Below are 15,914 nucleotides of genomic sequence, written 5' to 3'. Positions count from 1 at the left end.
TTGTCATGTCCCTGTCTCCATCTCTGGGTATAAATTGAATGTCACAGACGAACAACTGCTAGATGTATGGCTAAATCCTCTTATTATCCAAATGAGACAAGCTTTACAATCTGAAAAAAAAAAACGACGCGATGCAACAGCAGCAGTCAATGCTACAGCAAAAGCTTTTTACCTCTCTTATCATTGTGCCGCTAAAAATAGTTTGTCTGTGTTAGTGCATATATTAACAATATCGTTAATATTTAGTTAATATTCAGGTCACGAGATGTAAACATGGCGGGTTTTGGATGGTTATTTAAATGGTTTTGTGGGCGCAATAGAGAGCTCCCATTGACTCAATTATTAGCAGACTTTATTTATTTATTTACGACTTACAATGCATAAATAAAGAAAAACATATGTTTTTGTCTTACGTAGGGATTGTGAATGACAGACAGCACATCATATTCTAATTTCCAGTATGCCTGATCTTCTGATAGGAGTGCAGAAGCGTTCCTATCATGACGACATCTGACCCCAAATCTACAGAAATTGCCAAAGATATTAAGGAGCAAAATATTCAAAATGGCTGTCTCGAATTGTGGCATTTTGTGATGTTTAGACAATATTTTCACATACTTTGCTAATTGGAGATACAATTGGATATGGTTTAGTGGATGCAATTAAACACCATTAAGACTATAAAGTCAACTTGTTTTTGGCAGTGAAGAGGTGTCTGAGACACTCGCGTAAGATCTGAGTGAGGAGTTAAAGGCGTTTTGACAGAATATGTATCGTCATCTTTCTTCTTTTTGCGGTTTCTCTTCTTTTTACTTTAACACGCTGTCTTGTGGTCTAGATAATATATATTAGATCCACAGTCACACTTATAAACCAGTTTTTGCGTGTGTCTGCAAACTGTTGCATTGGTTCATTTAGAATATGTATTAACAAAAATCTTTTATGAAAAAAAAATTCCTTTAAGTTTGCATTTTTTGTGTCTTGAGCACAGCATCTCTCCTATGTGCATATATGCGCACTAAAAAGTGGATTTCATGGTGCAATGCAATAGTCAGCTTCTAAAATGCCCATAAAAAGTGGTACATGCCTGCTGCTTGTTTGATAGCAAAACGTCACAGCTGATATAATGTATGTGCATTAAATGATAGTGTCTCCATGGTGAATGCTACATAGTACACACAAAAACCTCATTTAAATTAAGCAGTCTGCACCAGTTATGCATAGCACATGCAATGTTAGTTGATGGCATCGCAAGCTAATAATACACACAATTTTATAGATAGCACATGCTGTTTTGCATGTGGTATTTGGATCTCAATAAATCAGGCCCTCTCTGTATTTTAAACACAAACATAATGCTCAAATATTCCAATCATATTTATGACTACAAACAGGTATTTTTAAATGCAAAAAATGGTGCTGGAATATGCCAAATATTAAAAAGAAAACATTTTGTTGAATGTCTTCAAACTGTCAATGTAAACATTCATTGTACAAGTGGAAAACAATAATGTTCAATTTATTGTCTTTCAACTTTTAACTTCCTGAGAACCAGTGTCCTTCTCTATGGATATTTTTGTATTGGTTTCTTGGAGTATATCATAAATTGCATGTCACAGATGAACAACTGCTAGATGTATGGCTAAATCCTCATATTATCCAGATGAGAGGCATGATTTATAATCTGTAAAAAAAAATGTGACGAGACGCGATGCAGCAACAGCATTATATCGGCTGCTTCAATGCTACAGCACAAGCTAGTTACCTCTCTTATCATTGCGCCTCTAAAAATAGTTTGTCTGTGTTAGTGCTTATATTAAAAATATTGCTAATATTGAGTTGATATTCAGACCACAAGATGTAAACAGAGTATTGTTGGTGGGTTTTGGATGGTTATTTAGATGGTTTTGTGGGCGTAAGAGAGAGCCCCCATTGACTCAATTATTTGCAGACTTTATTTACGACTTAGACTGCTAATGATAATGATAATTTTCAGGAGGATAACTGGCAAATTAATGTCTAACAATATAAATAACTCACAAATTGATGTGTGGCCTTGCTGGCTTCTTGGTTTCGCATCAAGGATATTTTCTGGGTGCGGTTCATCAAGTGGCTTTTCATATTACTCGTATTTCCCCCACTTGTTGTAGATGTCGCTGTGTGCAGTGTTGGAGATGTAGTTTGCTTCTGAAAACTGCCCACTGAAAAAGCTCCAGAAAAGAAAACCCTAATTTCAGTGCTCCCAAGTTCTCATTTGTTATTGTTAAATACCACAGAATTATTGCTAGCATTTTGAAACCGAAACACAATACCATTACATCCCTAATTATAATGTTACATTTTTGTGGCTTCTACATTTCTAATGTCTCCTTAGACACAGTAAATATCTCCTGTAATTATTTCACAGGGTCTTGGTCTGTTTGCTGCTCGAGACATGGAGAAACAAACAATGGTGATTGAGTACACTGGAACCGTTCTCCGAAATGAGGTTGCCATCAGGAAGGATGAGGCCTATAGATCTCAGGTGTGCATCTGTTTGTACACCATAACCCCTTTACTTTATACAAAATTAACCAATTGTTTCTCTTCACCCACCCGTCTCCTTTCCAGAATCGAGCGGTGTTCATGTTCCGCATCGACAGCGAGCACATTGTCGATGCAACTAGAACAGGAGGGCTCGCAAGGTACAGTGAGATTCTTCTACTGGCTCTGCACCTCCTCTTAGTAAAGAGAACTCGCTAAAAGAATCCCTGCCATACACAGTTTGTTTAAGCACGCTTAAAGTAAAGCCTCTGGCCTTTCTTTGTTTGTTTGAATGCACTCGTGACTATAACCTTTGCTGTGTGGCCAGGGTGCCCCAGGCTGCTGATTTCAAAGTATTTTGTATTGTACGTGATCAGCAATTGACTATTTCATTTGTTGACATTTCTTACATCTGTTTCCATAATGCTTTGAATCAAACATTTCTCACTTAAAAAAAAGAAGCGTATACTTCTACTTGCCAGGTAAGTTTGCTCAGTCATCTGTTTCTCTAAATTCGGTAAACAGGTGTACGACTAAAAATGTCCAACTGACATTTTTTAATCTCTTTTTTTCTTTGATCAACAGGTACATCAATCACTCTTGTGCCCCAAACTGTGTCGCTGAGGTGGTAACGTTCGAAAGGGGTTACAAAATCATCATCAGCTGCATTCGACGTGTTGCAAAAGGAGAGGAGGTGGATACTCTTAGCTTTTTTTATTAATACCATTTAAAAAATAGCACTTTGCTGCACAATGGAACCTCAAAAGATTAACAAAGCATACTGGGACTCTGGTTTTGTATGATATATTTTGCACTTCTTTCCAGGCGTCTTCGTGATTTCACATATCATCAAAAATATCATGAAAAACTTTTGGTGCACTCAGCATCACGAGAAAAACATCAGTATACTGTATCACTATCCATTTTATTTGCTACAGGGGAGGAATATTTACTTTTGAAATTATCCTTATTTTATAAATGCAAATTTTTAAAAGTATGCTATGGATCAGTGGTTCTCAAATGGGGGTCCGCGTATCCCTGGGGGTACTTGAAGGTATGCCAAGGGGTACGTGAGATTTTTTTTTAATATTCTAAAAATAGCAACAATTCAAAAATCCTTTATAAATATATTTATTGAATAATACTTCAACAATATATGAATGTAAATTCATAAACTGTGAAAAGAAATGCAACGATGCAATATTCAGTGTTGACAGCTCGATTTTTTGTGGACATGTTCCATAAATATTAATGTTAAATATATATATTTTTTGGTGAATAAATGTTTAAAATTAAGTTCATGAATACAGATGGATCTCTGTTACAATCCCCAAAGAGGGCACTTTAAGTTGATGATTACTTCTATGTGTTGAAATCTTTATTTATAATTGAATCACTTGTTTATTTCCCAAAAAGTTTTTAGTTATTTTTATATCTTTGTTTTCCAAATAGTTCAAGAAAGACCTCTACAAACGAGCAATATTTTGCACTGTTATACAATTTAATAAATCAGAAACTGATGACATAGTGCTTTATTTTACTTCTTTATCTCTTTTTTTCAACCAAAAATGCTTTGCTCTGATTACAGGGTACTTGAATTAAAAAAATGTTCACAGGGGGTACATCCCTGAAAAAAGGTTGAGAACCACTGCTATAGATGACTTCTAAGTTATAGTTTCACAAAAGTTCTTACCCTAGGTAATGTGAATTAATTTATTTTATACTGTTACAACAATTTCTTAAACAAGACTTATTTTGTAAAACCAATTTTTCTTACCTATTGGTACTTGTTGTTGTGTGTTTGATATGTTCATAAGTCTCAAACATTTGAAATCAAACAATGGAGTCATTGAGGAGATATTTTTAAAACAATCTTGCCTTCCATCAAACATCCTCCAAACGAGCTGTTTGGAATTTATCCCACTGGTGACGTTTTTCACAATTTTGACGTCAGCGAATATCTCTATATATTGTCAAAATTTACCCAAAAAGTGCTATGCGAGGCCGTCATTGTAGTCATTTTGGGGCAGACTGGCACGTACACACACATGCATACTCCGGTGTTGCCATTGCTAGTACAGAGAGCATGTAGTTTTAACTTATCTGTCAGTGGTCTTGCGATGGAAGCGCTAAAAACTACATCGTGGATGAAGATTAAGTAAAAATGGAGGCATGTAAATAGGACTGCCCACAGAGACGGTTAGAGAGCAGCTTGAAAATGGTCTGTAAAATATAACCGTTTCAACATTTTGACCAAAGAACCAGCATTACATGTTATGTAGACCACAAGTAGTGTTTAAATGTAGAAAAAAATAATCATAATTTTACCCCTTTAGGTATTTTTTGATATTCTTCAGTAGCATAGGAGTACAAAATAAAGTAAACCACTGTATTCATCAAACCAAACACTGTGGAACCTCGACTTATTAACTTAATTGGTTCTTGAACAGGGTTTGTACATAGAAAAGTTGGTATCCATCTATCTATACATCCATCCATTTCTATCCCTTGTCCCTTTCGGGGTCGTGTATTGAAGCACGTTTTCCATAAAAAAACAATGTAAACACGAATATTGGGTTCCAGCCTCGACAAAAGCCGAGGATTTAGTAAAGATTTGCATACTTTGAACACCAAATAAGGCACTATAGCATAATGTATATCAAACAAACATAACAATGGGGTAATAGATTAGTTTTCTTTTTACCGTATTTTTCAGGCCTATAGGGTGTGGTATATTAGCCACACCCACTAGATTTTAGGGAAAATAAATGTTTTTTTCCATATATTAGCCGCATCAGACTATAAGCCACAGTTTTATACGTTGCAAAATAAATATTTACACAGAAAGATTTTGTAAATGTTTATTTACCTATGTAGTTGTTTTCAAACAGTGTTTGGAACATAGCAGTAAAACAGCTGATCAAACACAACAGAATTCATCATCATGGACCCACTAGCGGGTACCACGGTGGAAGAGGGGTTAATGCGTCTTGCTCACAATACGAAGGTCCTGAGTAATCCTGGGTTCAATCCCAGGCTTGGGATCTTTCTGTGTGGAATTTGCATGTCCTCCCCTGTGACTGCGTGGGTTCCCTCCAGGTACGCTGGCTTCCTCCCACCTCCAAAGACATGCACCTGGGGATAGGTTAAATAAATGATAAATGGGTTGTACTTGTATAGCGCTTTTCTACCTTCAAGGTACTCAAAGCGCTTTGACATTACTTCCACATTTACCCATTCACACACACATTCACACACTGATGGAGGGAGCTGCCATGCAGGGCGCTAACCAGCACCCATCAGGAGCAAGGGTGAAGTGTCTTGCTCAGGACACAACAGACGTGACGAGGTTGGTACTAGGTGGGATTTGAACCAGGGACCCTCGGGTTGCGCACGGCCACTCTCCCACTGCGCCACGCCGTCCCAGGTTGATTGGCAACACTAAATTGGCCCTAGTGTGTGAATGTGAGTGTGAATGTTGTCTGTCTATCTATGTTGGCCCTGCAATGAGGTGGCGACTTGTAGTGTAGCCAAAGAAAGTGGCATAGGTTGGACGCAGTGTTGACACCGCTGTGAATAATTCCTCAATGTTTCAAACCACACTTGGCTTGCTCATTGCTTTCTTTAAACCCATAGTGTGCTAGCAAATCAGAACAATGCTGTTAAAAAGCACAAAAAAACACTTTGAAATCACACAAACTAGCAATTAGAGCAGCAGCTAAAGACAACAATGCTCTGCTGACTGAGATCGATCAGCCCGCCAACAGTTAATGTGCTGCAGACACACAACACTTCGTAAATCAAAGAGTTTGTATAATGAGAGGTTCGTTATTTGAGTTTTCCTGTACAGCTAAAATAAAGTTAAATGACCCTTTAAAGAAGCCTGACAGACATGTCATGGAGGGGGAACAGGAGGTTGTGTTTTTAATGTACAAACCCCGTTTCCATACGAGTTGGGAAATTGTGTTAGATGTAAATATAAACAGAATACAATGATTTGCAAATCCTTTTCAACCCATATTCAATTGAATGCACTACAAAGACAAGATATTTGATGTTCAAACTCATAAACTTTATTTTTTTTTTGCAAATAATAATTAACTTAGAATTTCATGACTGCAACACGTGACAAAGTAGTTGGGAAAGGGCATGTTCACCACTGTGTCACATCACATTTTCTTTTAACAACACTCAATAAATGTTTGGGAACTGAGGAAACTAATTGTTGAAGCTTTGAAAGTGGAAATCATTCCCATTCTTGTTTTATGTAGAGCTTTAGTCGTTCAACAGTCCGGGGTCTCCGCTGTCGTATTTTACGCTTCATAATGCGCCACACATTTATGATGGGAGACATGTCTGGACTGCAGGCGGGCCAGGAAAGTACCCGCACTCTTTAAATACGAAGCCACGCTGTGGTAACACGTGGCTTGGCATTGTTTTGCTGAAATAACGTTGCTTGGATGACAACATATGTTGCTCCAAAACCTTTATGGACCATTCAACATTAATGGTGCCTTCACAGATGTGCACGTTACCCATGCCTTGGGCACTATTACACCCCCATACCATCACAGATGCTGGCTTTTGAAATTTCCGCCTATAACAATCCGGATGGTTATTTTCCTCTTTCTTACAGCAGACACCACGTCCACAGTTTCCAAATATAATTTGAAATGTGGACTCGTAAGACCACAGAACACTTTTCACTTTGCATCAGTCCATCTTAGATGAGCTTGGGCCCAGCGAAGCCGGCGGCGTTCCTGGGTGTTGTTGATAAATGGCTTTCGCTTTGCTTAGTAGAGTTTTAACTTGCACTTATAGATGTAGCGACCAACTGTAGTTACTGACAGTGGTTTTATAAGGTGTTCCTGAGCCCATGTGGTGATATCCTTTACACACTGATGTCGGTTTTTGATGCAGTACCACCTGAGGGATCAAAGGTCAGTAATATTATCGCTTACGTGCAGTGATTTCTCCAGATTTTCTGAACCTTTTGATGATTTTACAGACCGTAGATGGTAAAATCCTTGCAATAGCTCGTTGAGAAATGTTGTTCTAAAACTGTTCGACAATTTGCTTACAAATTGGTGACTCTCGCCCCAGCATTTCATGGAAACTGTTTTTATACCCAATCGTGGCACCCACCTGTTCCCAATTAGCCTGCACACTTGTGGGATGTTCTAAATAAGTGTTTGATGAGCATTCCTCAACTTTATCAGTATTTATTGCCACCATTCCCAACTTTTTTTTTCACGTGTTGCTGGCATCAAATTCTAAAGTTAAAGATTTTTTGCAAAAGAAAAAATGTTTATCAGTTTCAACATCAAATATGTTGTCTTTGTAGCATATTCAACTGAATATGGGTTGAAAATTATTTGCAAATCATTGTATTCAATTTATATTTACATCTAACACAATTTCCCAACTTGTATGGAAACAGGGTTTGTATTATTTTAGTCTTGTGATAGTCATGAAATATTTTATGTACAAAACCCAAAACCAGTGAAGTTGGCACGTTTTGGTAAATAAAAACAGAATACAATGATTTGCAAATCCTTTACGACCTATATTCAATTGAATAGACTGCATGGACAAGATATTTAACATTCGAACTTGTAATCTCTTTGTTTTGCAAATATTAGCTCATTTGGAATTTGATGTTAAAGTGAAGCCGCTGCTCCTTCACATCGAGAGGAGCCAGATGAGGTGGTTCGGGCATCTGGTCAGGATGCCACCCGAACGCCTCCCTAGGGAGGTGTTTAGGGCACGTCCAACCGGTAGGAGGCCACGGGGAAGACCCAGGACACGTTGGGAAGACTATGTCTCCCAGCTGGCCTGGGAACGCCTCGGGATCCCCCGGGAAGAGCTAGACGAAGTGGCTGGGGAGAGGGAAGTCTGGGTTTCCCTGTTTAGGCTGTTGTCCCCGCGACCCGACCTCGGATAAGCGGAAGATGATGGATGGATGGAATTTGATGCCTGCAACATGTTTTTAAAAAAAAGCTGGCACAATTGGCAAAAAAGACTGAAAAGTTGAGGAATGCTCATCAAACAGTTATTTAAAGTTAAAGTACCAAAGATTGTCACACACACTAGGTGTGGCGAAATTATTCTCTGCATTTGACCCTTCACCCTTGATCACCCCCTGGGATTTTATTGTCCGTCCCTTAGATCGGTAGGTTGTACGTTCAATACCCGGCCGACTCATACCAAAGACTATAAAAATGGGGCCCATTACCTCCCTGCTTGGCAAACAGCATCAAGGTTTGGAATTGGGGGTTAAATCACCCAAAAAATCATTCCCGGGCGCAGTCATCGCTGCTGCTCACTGCTCCCATTTGGAACATCCCACTGGTGAACAGGGTAATTGAGAACAGGTGGGTGCCATGATTGGGTATAAAAGGAGCTTCCATTAAATGCTCAGTCATTCACAAACAAGGATGGGGCGAGGGTCACCACTTTGTGAACAAATGCTTAAGCAAATTGTCCAACAGTTTAAGAAAAACATTTCTCAACCAGCAATTGCAAGGAATTTAGGGATTTCACCATCTACAGTCCGTAATATCATCAAAAGGTTCAGAGAATCTGGAGTAATCACTGCACGTGAGCGATGATATTACGGCCCTTCGGTCCCTCAGGCGGTATTGCATCAAAAAGCGACATCGCTGTGTAAAGGATATCACCAGGTGGGCTCAGGAACACTTTAGAAAACCACTGTCAGTAACTACAGTTCATCACTACATCTGTAAGTGTAAGTTAAAACTCTACTATGCAAAGCGAAAGCCATTTATCAACAACACCCAGAAATGCTGCCGGCTTCGCTGAGCAGAGCTCATCTAAGATGAACTGATGCAAAGTGTAAAAGTGTTCTGTGGTCTGACGAGTGCACATTTCAAATTGTTTTTGGAAACTGTGGACATCGTGTCCTAAAGACCAACAAGGAAAGGAACCATCCAGACTGCGCAAAGTTCAAAAGCCAGCATCTGTGATGGTATGGGGGTGTATTAGTGCCCAAGGCATGGGTAACTTACAGATCTGTGAAGGCACCATTAATGCTGAAAGGTACATACAGGTTTTGGAACAACATATATTGCCATCCAAGTAACGTCTTTTTCATGGACACCCCTGCTAATTTCAGCAAGAAAATGCCAAGACACATTCTGCACGAGTGACAACAGCATGGCGTCGTAGTAAAGGAGTGCGGGTACTAGACTGGCCTGCCTCATATTGAAAATGTGTGGCGCAATATGGAATCCTAAAGTACCATAATGGAGACCCCGGACTGTTGAACAACCTAAGTTGTACATCAAGCAAGAATGGGAAAGAATTCCACCTGAAAAGCTTCAAAAACTGATCTCCTCAGTTTCCAAACGTTTACTGAGTGTTGTTAAAAGGAAAGGCCATGTAACACAGTGGTAAAAATGCCCCTGTGCCAACTGTTTTGCAATGTGTTGCTACCATTTAATTCTAAGTTAATGATTATATGCCCCAAAAAATTGTAGTTTCTCAGTTCGAACATTAAATATCTTGTCTTTGCATATTGGTTGAAAAGGATTTGCAGATCATTTATTCTGCTTTTATTTACGAATTACACAAGGTGTCAACTTCACTGGTTTTGGGTTCTGTACATATACTTGCTGTGTGTATGCAAAGTTGTTGGAGGGTTTTGAAGTTGTTTTAGAGGACTTTGAAGGCTACAGCAGTGACTTGCATTACCCACATTGTTGTTAACATCGTTGAAATCCTTAAAAATAAAAAAAATTAAGTGTGTTCTTTCATAATGATTGTACACAATAGGAAAAACTCCCCCAAAAAATGCAGTTTCCCTTTAAAGCAGGGGTCTCAAACACGCGGCCCGCGGGCCAATAGTGGGCAGCGAGACGTTATTTTGCGGCCCGCACCTTGATGTGAAAATGTATTGTTAGTGCGGCCCGCGAGTCTTATTTAAACGGCGCTTTTCAGCGTGAAACCTGTATACCCTCGGTTTTTCTGGGAGACTCCCAATTTTCAGTGCCCCTCCAGGGGTAATCATTCTCCCGAACTACACCCAAACAACAATATTGGGGGGGAACCGTGGAGGCACTGCCTTTACTGTCATCTATAACCTGTACTAACAGCGTGCCAGCCCAGCCACATATTGTATTTGGCTCCTTTAGACGCAAGACATAGTTGATCAACAGCCACACAGGTCACACTGAGGGTGGCCGTATAAACAACTCTAACACTGTTACAAATATGCGCCACACTGTGAACCCACACCAAACAAGAATGACAAACATATTTTTGGAGAACATCCGCACCGTAACACAACATAAACACAACAGAACAAATACCCAGAATCCCATGCAGCCCTAACTCTTTCGTGCTACAATATACAACTCCCCCCCACCCCTATTGTAGCCCGGAAGAGTTAGGGCTGCATTGGATTCTGGGTATTTGTTCTATTGTGTTTATGTTGTGTTACGGTGCGGATGTTCTACCAAAATGTGTTTGTCACTTTTGTTTGGTGTGAGTTCACAGTGTGGCACATATTTGTAACAGTGAAAAAGTTGTTTATACGGCCACCCTCAGTGTGAACTGTGTGGCTGTTGATCAAGTATGCCTTGCAGTCACTTCCGTGGGTCTGCAGAAGCCTCGTACAACATGTGACTGGGCCGATAAACTGTTTGTGTGGTGGAAAAGCGGACAAGACGGCAGGTAGTAGAGGACGCTAAAGACAGTGCCATCACGGCATGCCCTTAATATTGTTGTACAGGTGAAAACCGTGAGAATGATTGTCCCGGGAGATTGTCGGGAGGGGCACTGATATTCGAGTGTTTCCTGGAAAGATCGCGAGAGTTGGCAAGTATGTTGCTAGGGCGGGAAAGCCATTCAAAGAAGGTGAATTTATTAAAAAGTGCATGTTAGATTTTTTTCACAATCTTTTCTTGCGGCCCAGCCTCACCCAGTTTCTGCATCCACTGGCACTCATGTAAATTGAGTTTGAGACCCCTACTTTAAAGTGTAACAACCAGCCAAGAGTTAGCTCTTGTCTAAAAAAATAAAAACCTGTTAATTATCTACACATGAAGTTCTGATTTTTCAACATGAAGCGTGACAAAACGTTTGCTTTTTCTTTCTCCAGTTGTTTTTCGACCACCATTTCGACCCCGTCTGCGGCGGTGGGCACAAGGTTGCCTGCCACTGCGGAGCGCCGGAATGCCGGAAATGGATCAACTGAAGGAAAAAAACGGAGGAGGCTGACGAACCCTAAACGCATTCCCCTGCTTCCAGTGTTTGGATGTGACCAACTTCACAAGGAAGAGGTTTTGTCTCATTAGTGGTACACAGTAGCAGGACGCGACTTGTGCCATACCTGGGAGTGAGGCTGTAATAAGCCCCGCCTCCACGCTCTACCTGTAAGTGTGTGTCTGGTGTGGACTTCACCAACGAATGAGAAAGCACTGTGCGGGGTGCGGCCTTATTGCTTACTAAGGGCAGGCCCTTTGTGTGTGCGCGTGCGTGTGCGTGCGTGTGTGTGTGTGTGTGTGTGTCATAATGTACGACTAAATGTAGACATCACTGAATGAGGAATGTACAGCAATGAATACTGCGAAGGGAATATTAACTTGCACTAAAAAAAAAAAAATATGAAAAACCGACAAAAAAAACCCACACAGACACACAAAAAACGTAAAAAATACTTGATTCCATGAGTCAGTTTTATCTTTGTCATGTGACGTGTGTGGAGAGGTTTTGTATTTATTACTGCGTGAATGGATTTTATTCTTCAAACCACGAGCTGAAGAAGGCGAGATCACTGACAACAGAAGACATGCTGTTACCTTTTTTTGTATAAAATGTACATAAAGAAAAGTATAGGAATAACCGACCAAATACTACCTTAACCTTCTCGATGTTCGGTGTTACATTTGTTCTCCCTCTCCCCCGTTCTGTTCGTCATTGAAATGTATTTAAGATGGAGCGTTATTTCTTTTTTTGAGAGTATATATTATGATTATTCTGTACAGAATTTGTAATATAACCACAATAATTCACAAAGTATTTTTGTTGTAAGAGTAAGGTATTGTAGCTGTAGTGTTTTTGTGACTCACACGTCCTTTAACCACTCGCCGAGAGAAGACTATTTTTGTTGACTAACCTAACCAATGATCGATTACCGAATCCGAGAAGGAACTCGTCAAGTAAGTGTGCTGTTAATCAGGTTTGATTTTAAACAACTGTGAATGAAGTTTTAAACGCCCCCCCAAAAAACTACTTTTTAACACAAATAGGAGCACCGACGTATATTAGCTGTTGTTTTCATGTTGCTTTTAAACAGCGTCTAATCATGATGAGTTAGACAGGTGTGTGTGTGTGTGTGTGTGTGCGTGTGCGTGCGTGCGTGTGTGTGTAAGTGTGTGTGCGTGCGTGTGTGTGTAAGTGTGTGTGACAGAAAGAATCACGGGGGAACTTTTACATCCGTCGCTCGTCTTTCTCTTTGGATAGAAAACATGTTGTCTTTATCCAGATCTATTTCTTATACGGACACGTCACAAGTCACATGCGTAGAAACGGAAGAGTTTTTTGCGTGCACAATTTCAAGTCGACTGTAAAAAAAAAAACAATTTTGGAGACAGTCTTAGAACTTGTAATGTATATGGCATGTATTTTTTTAACTTTCCGAAGGCTCAATTGTATATATTTTCTCAATGAATGGTTGTAACAAAATTGTTTCTTGACTATTTTTCTTCTCTTGTATATGACATCATCCTGCCAGTGTGTTTGTGCTACATTTCCTTGGTCGTGTAAAGTAGTCCCCTTTTGTTTATTTTTCTTTTCTTTCCCCCTCCCTTTTTTTTCTGTTTTTTGAAAATGCCTTTTGAAGTGTACAGAGTATGGGGTTTGGAGTTTGTGGAATTGAATTTAGAAACATTTACAAAAATAAACTATTTTACATGTTAACATATTGTGTATGTTTGTATAGCCAATCAAGAGTATTATATATTTATTATCTTTAATCAATACAGAAAACACTTCTTTTGCCCAACAGAACAGCCTAATTTTATTTTAAATGGAAACTATACACTTTTAAAAATTCCAAGCCACTTTATGCCAGATTATTTTTTAATTGTCCGTCCGAAATGTCAACGGTGCGCACAAACGGACACATTTGTTCCTCATGTCCCAGTAAAACATTTGTAAATGTGATTTGCAAACCTTTTAGTTTTTTCCCCAATTCAGAACACGATTTCTAATTAAATGGTTTATATATGTCCACCAGATGGCGCTTTTTCCCCATTCAAAGCATCATTTCACACTTTGCTACCAATTTCTTTATTTTGAAGTATTACGTGTTGCAGGGCGACTTGTCCAGGGTGTACCCCGCCTTCCGCCCAATTGTAGCTGAGATAGGCGCCAGCGCCCCCCGCGACCCCAAAAGGGAATAAGCGGTAGAAAATGGATGGATGGAAGGTGTAAAAATGGGTGTGTTCCTTATATTTTGATTTGTTATAAATTAAAGTTATGTAAACCCATTGTTGTCTTTAAATCTTAAAGTTGCCTCAAATGTAACCGATACTTGACATGTGTATTTCGGGCTGAAGTAGTTTTAAAGATAGACTTTCCGAAAGGGGAAGACATTTTTATTTTTTGACTGTGTGTTTTTAATGTTCAACTGAAAATCAGTGTTTCAGCCAATCATTGGCCTATTTTATAGCCTTATATAAATGTGTGTGTGTGTATGTATATATATATACAGTGTGGCAAAAAAGTATTTAGTCAGCCACAGATTGTGCAAGTTCTTCCACTTAAAATGAGGACAGAGGTCTGTAATTTTCATCATAGGTACACTTCAACTGTGAGAGATAGAATGTGGGGGAAAAAATCCCGGAATTCACATTGTAGGAATTTTAAAGAATTTATTTGTAAATTATGGTGGAAAATAAGTATTTGGTCACTTCAAACAAGGATATCTCTGGCTCTCACGGACCTGTAACTTCTTCTTTAAGAAGCTCTTCTGTCCTCCACTCGTTACCTGTAATAATAAAACCTGTTTGAACTCGTTATCTGTATAAAAGACACCTGTCCACAACCTCAAACAGTCAGACTCCAAACTCCACTATGGCCAAGACCAAAGAGCTGTCAAAGGCCACCAGGAAAAGAATTGTAGACCTGCACCAGACTGGGAAAAGTGAATCTACAATAGGCAAGCAGCTTGGTGTGAAAAAATCAACTGTGGGAGCAATTATCAGAAAATGGAAGACATACAAGACCACTGATAATCTCCCTCGATCTGGGGCTCCTTGCAAGATCTCATCCCGTGGGGTCAAAATGATCATGAGAACGGTGAGCAAAAATCCCAAAACCACAAGGGGGGACCTGGTGAATGACCTGCAGAGAGCTGGGACCAAAGTAACAAGGGTTACCATAGGTAACACACTACGCTGACAGGGAATACAGTCCTGCAGTACCAGACGTGTCCCCCTGCTCAAGCCAGTGCATGTCCAGGCCCGTCTGAAGTTTGCCAGAGAGCACATGGATGATGCAGCAGAGGATTGGGAGAATGTCATGTGGTCAGATGAAACCAAAATAGAACTTTTTGGTACAAACCCCGTTTCCATGTGAGTTGGGAAATTGTGTTAGATGTAAATATAAACGGAATACAATGATTTGCAAATCCTTTTCAACCCATATTCAGTTGAATGTGCTACAAAGACAACCTTTTTGATGTTAAAACTGATAAACATTTTTTTTTTGCAAATAATCATTAACTTTAAAATTTTATGCCAGCAACACGTGACAAAGAAGTTAGGAAGGTGGCAATAAATACTGATAAAGTTGAGGAATGCTCATCACACACTTATTTGGAACATCCCACAAGTGTGTAGGCTAATTGGGAACAGTTGGGTGCCATGATTGGGTATAAAAGCAGCTTTCATGAAATGCTAAGTAATTCACAAGGATGGGGTGAGGGTCACCACTTTTTAAGCAAATTGTCGAACAGTTTTAGAACAACATTTCTCAACGAGCTATTGCAAGGAATTTAGGGATTTTACCATCTACGGTCCGTAAAATCATCAAAAAGTTCAGAGAATCTGGAGAAATCACTGCTCGTAAGCGATGATATTACAGACTTTTGATCCTTGAGGCGGTACTGCATCAAAAACCGACATCAGTGTGTAAAGGATATCACCACATGGGCTCGGGAACACTTCATAAAACCACTGTCAGGAACTACAGTCGGTCGCTACAACTGCAAGTGCAGGTTAAAACTCTACTATGCAAAACCTAACCCATTTATCAACAATATCCTGAATCTCCGCCGGCTTGGCTGGGCCCGAGCTCACCTAAGATGGACTGATGCAAAGTGGAAAGGTGTTCTGTGGTCTGACGAGTCCACATTTCAAATTATA

At 39.6% G+C, this 15,914-nt stretch overlaps 1 protein-coding gene across 7 annotated transcripts in view; it reads left to right on the top strand.

Annotated features, from left to right (window-relative positions):
* Positions 1-13,464, top strand: part of kmt2cb (lysine (K)-specific methyltransferase 2Cb) — a 190,014-nt gene extending 176,550 nt beyond the window's left edge. For all 7 annotated transcript variants that reach the window (XM_061920330.1, XM_061920335.1, XM_061920333.1 and 4 more), the window contains 4 exons: positions 2,408-2,524; positions 2,611-2,684; positions 3,109-3,217; positions 11,645-13,464. In XM_061920330.1, the coding sequence (XP_061776314.1) occupies positions 2,408-2,524; positions 2,611-2,684; positions 3,109-3,217; positions 11,645-11,740 (396 nt within the window). In that variant the 3' untranslated portion in view covers positions 11,741-13,464. The remainder of the gene's footprint in view (positions 1-2,407; positions 2,525-2,610; positions 2,685-3,108; positions 3,218-11,644) is intronic.
* The last annotated feature ends 2,450 nt before the right edge of the window (positions 13,465-15,914 follow it).

This window comes from Nerophis ophidion, linkage group LG14, assembly GCF_033978795.1.
Source record: "Nerophis ophidion isolate RoL-2023_Sa linkage group LG14, RoL_Noph_v1.0, whole genome shotgun sequence".
Classification (NCBI taxonomy): domain Eukaryota; kingdom Metazoa; phylum Chordata; class Actinopteri; order Syngnathiformes; family Syngnathidae; genus Nerophis; species Nerophis ophidion.
The sequence above is the reverse complement of the archived record's forward strand: the minus strand, read 5'-3'. Positions and strand labels throughout refer to the sequence as shown.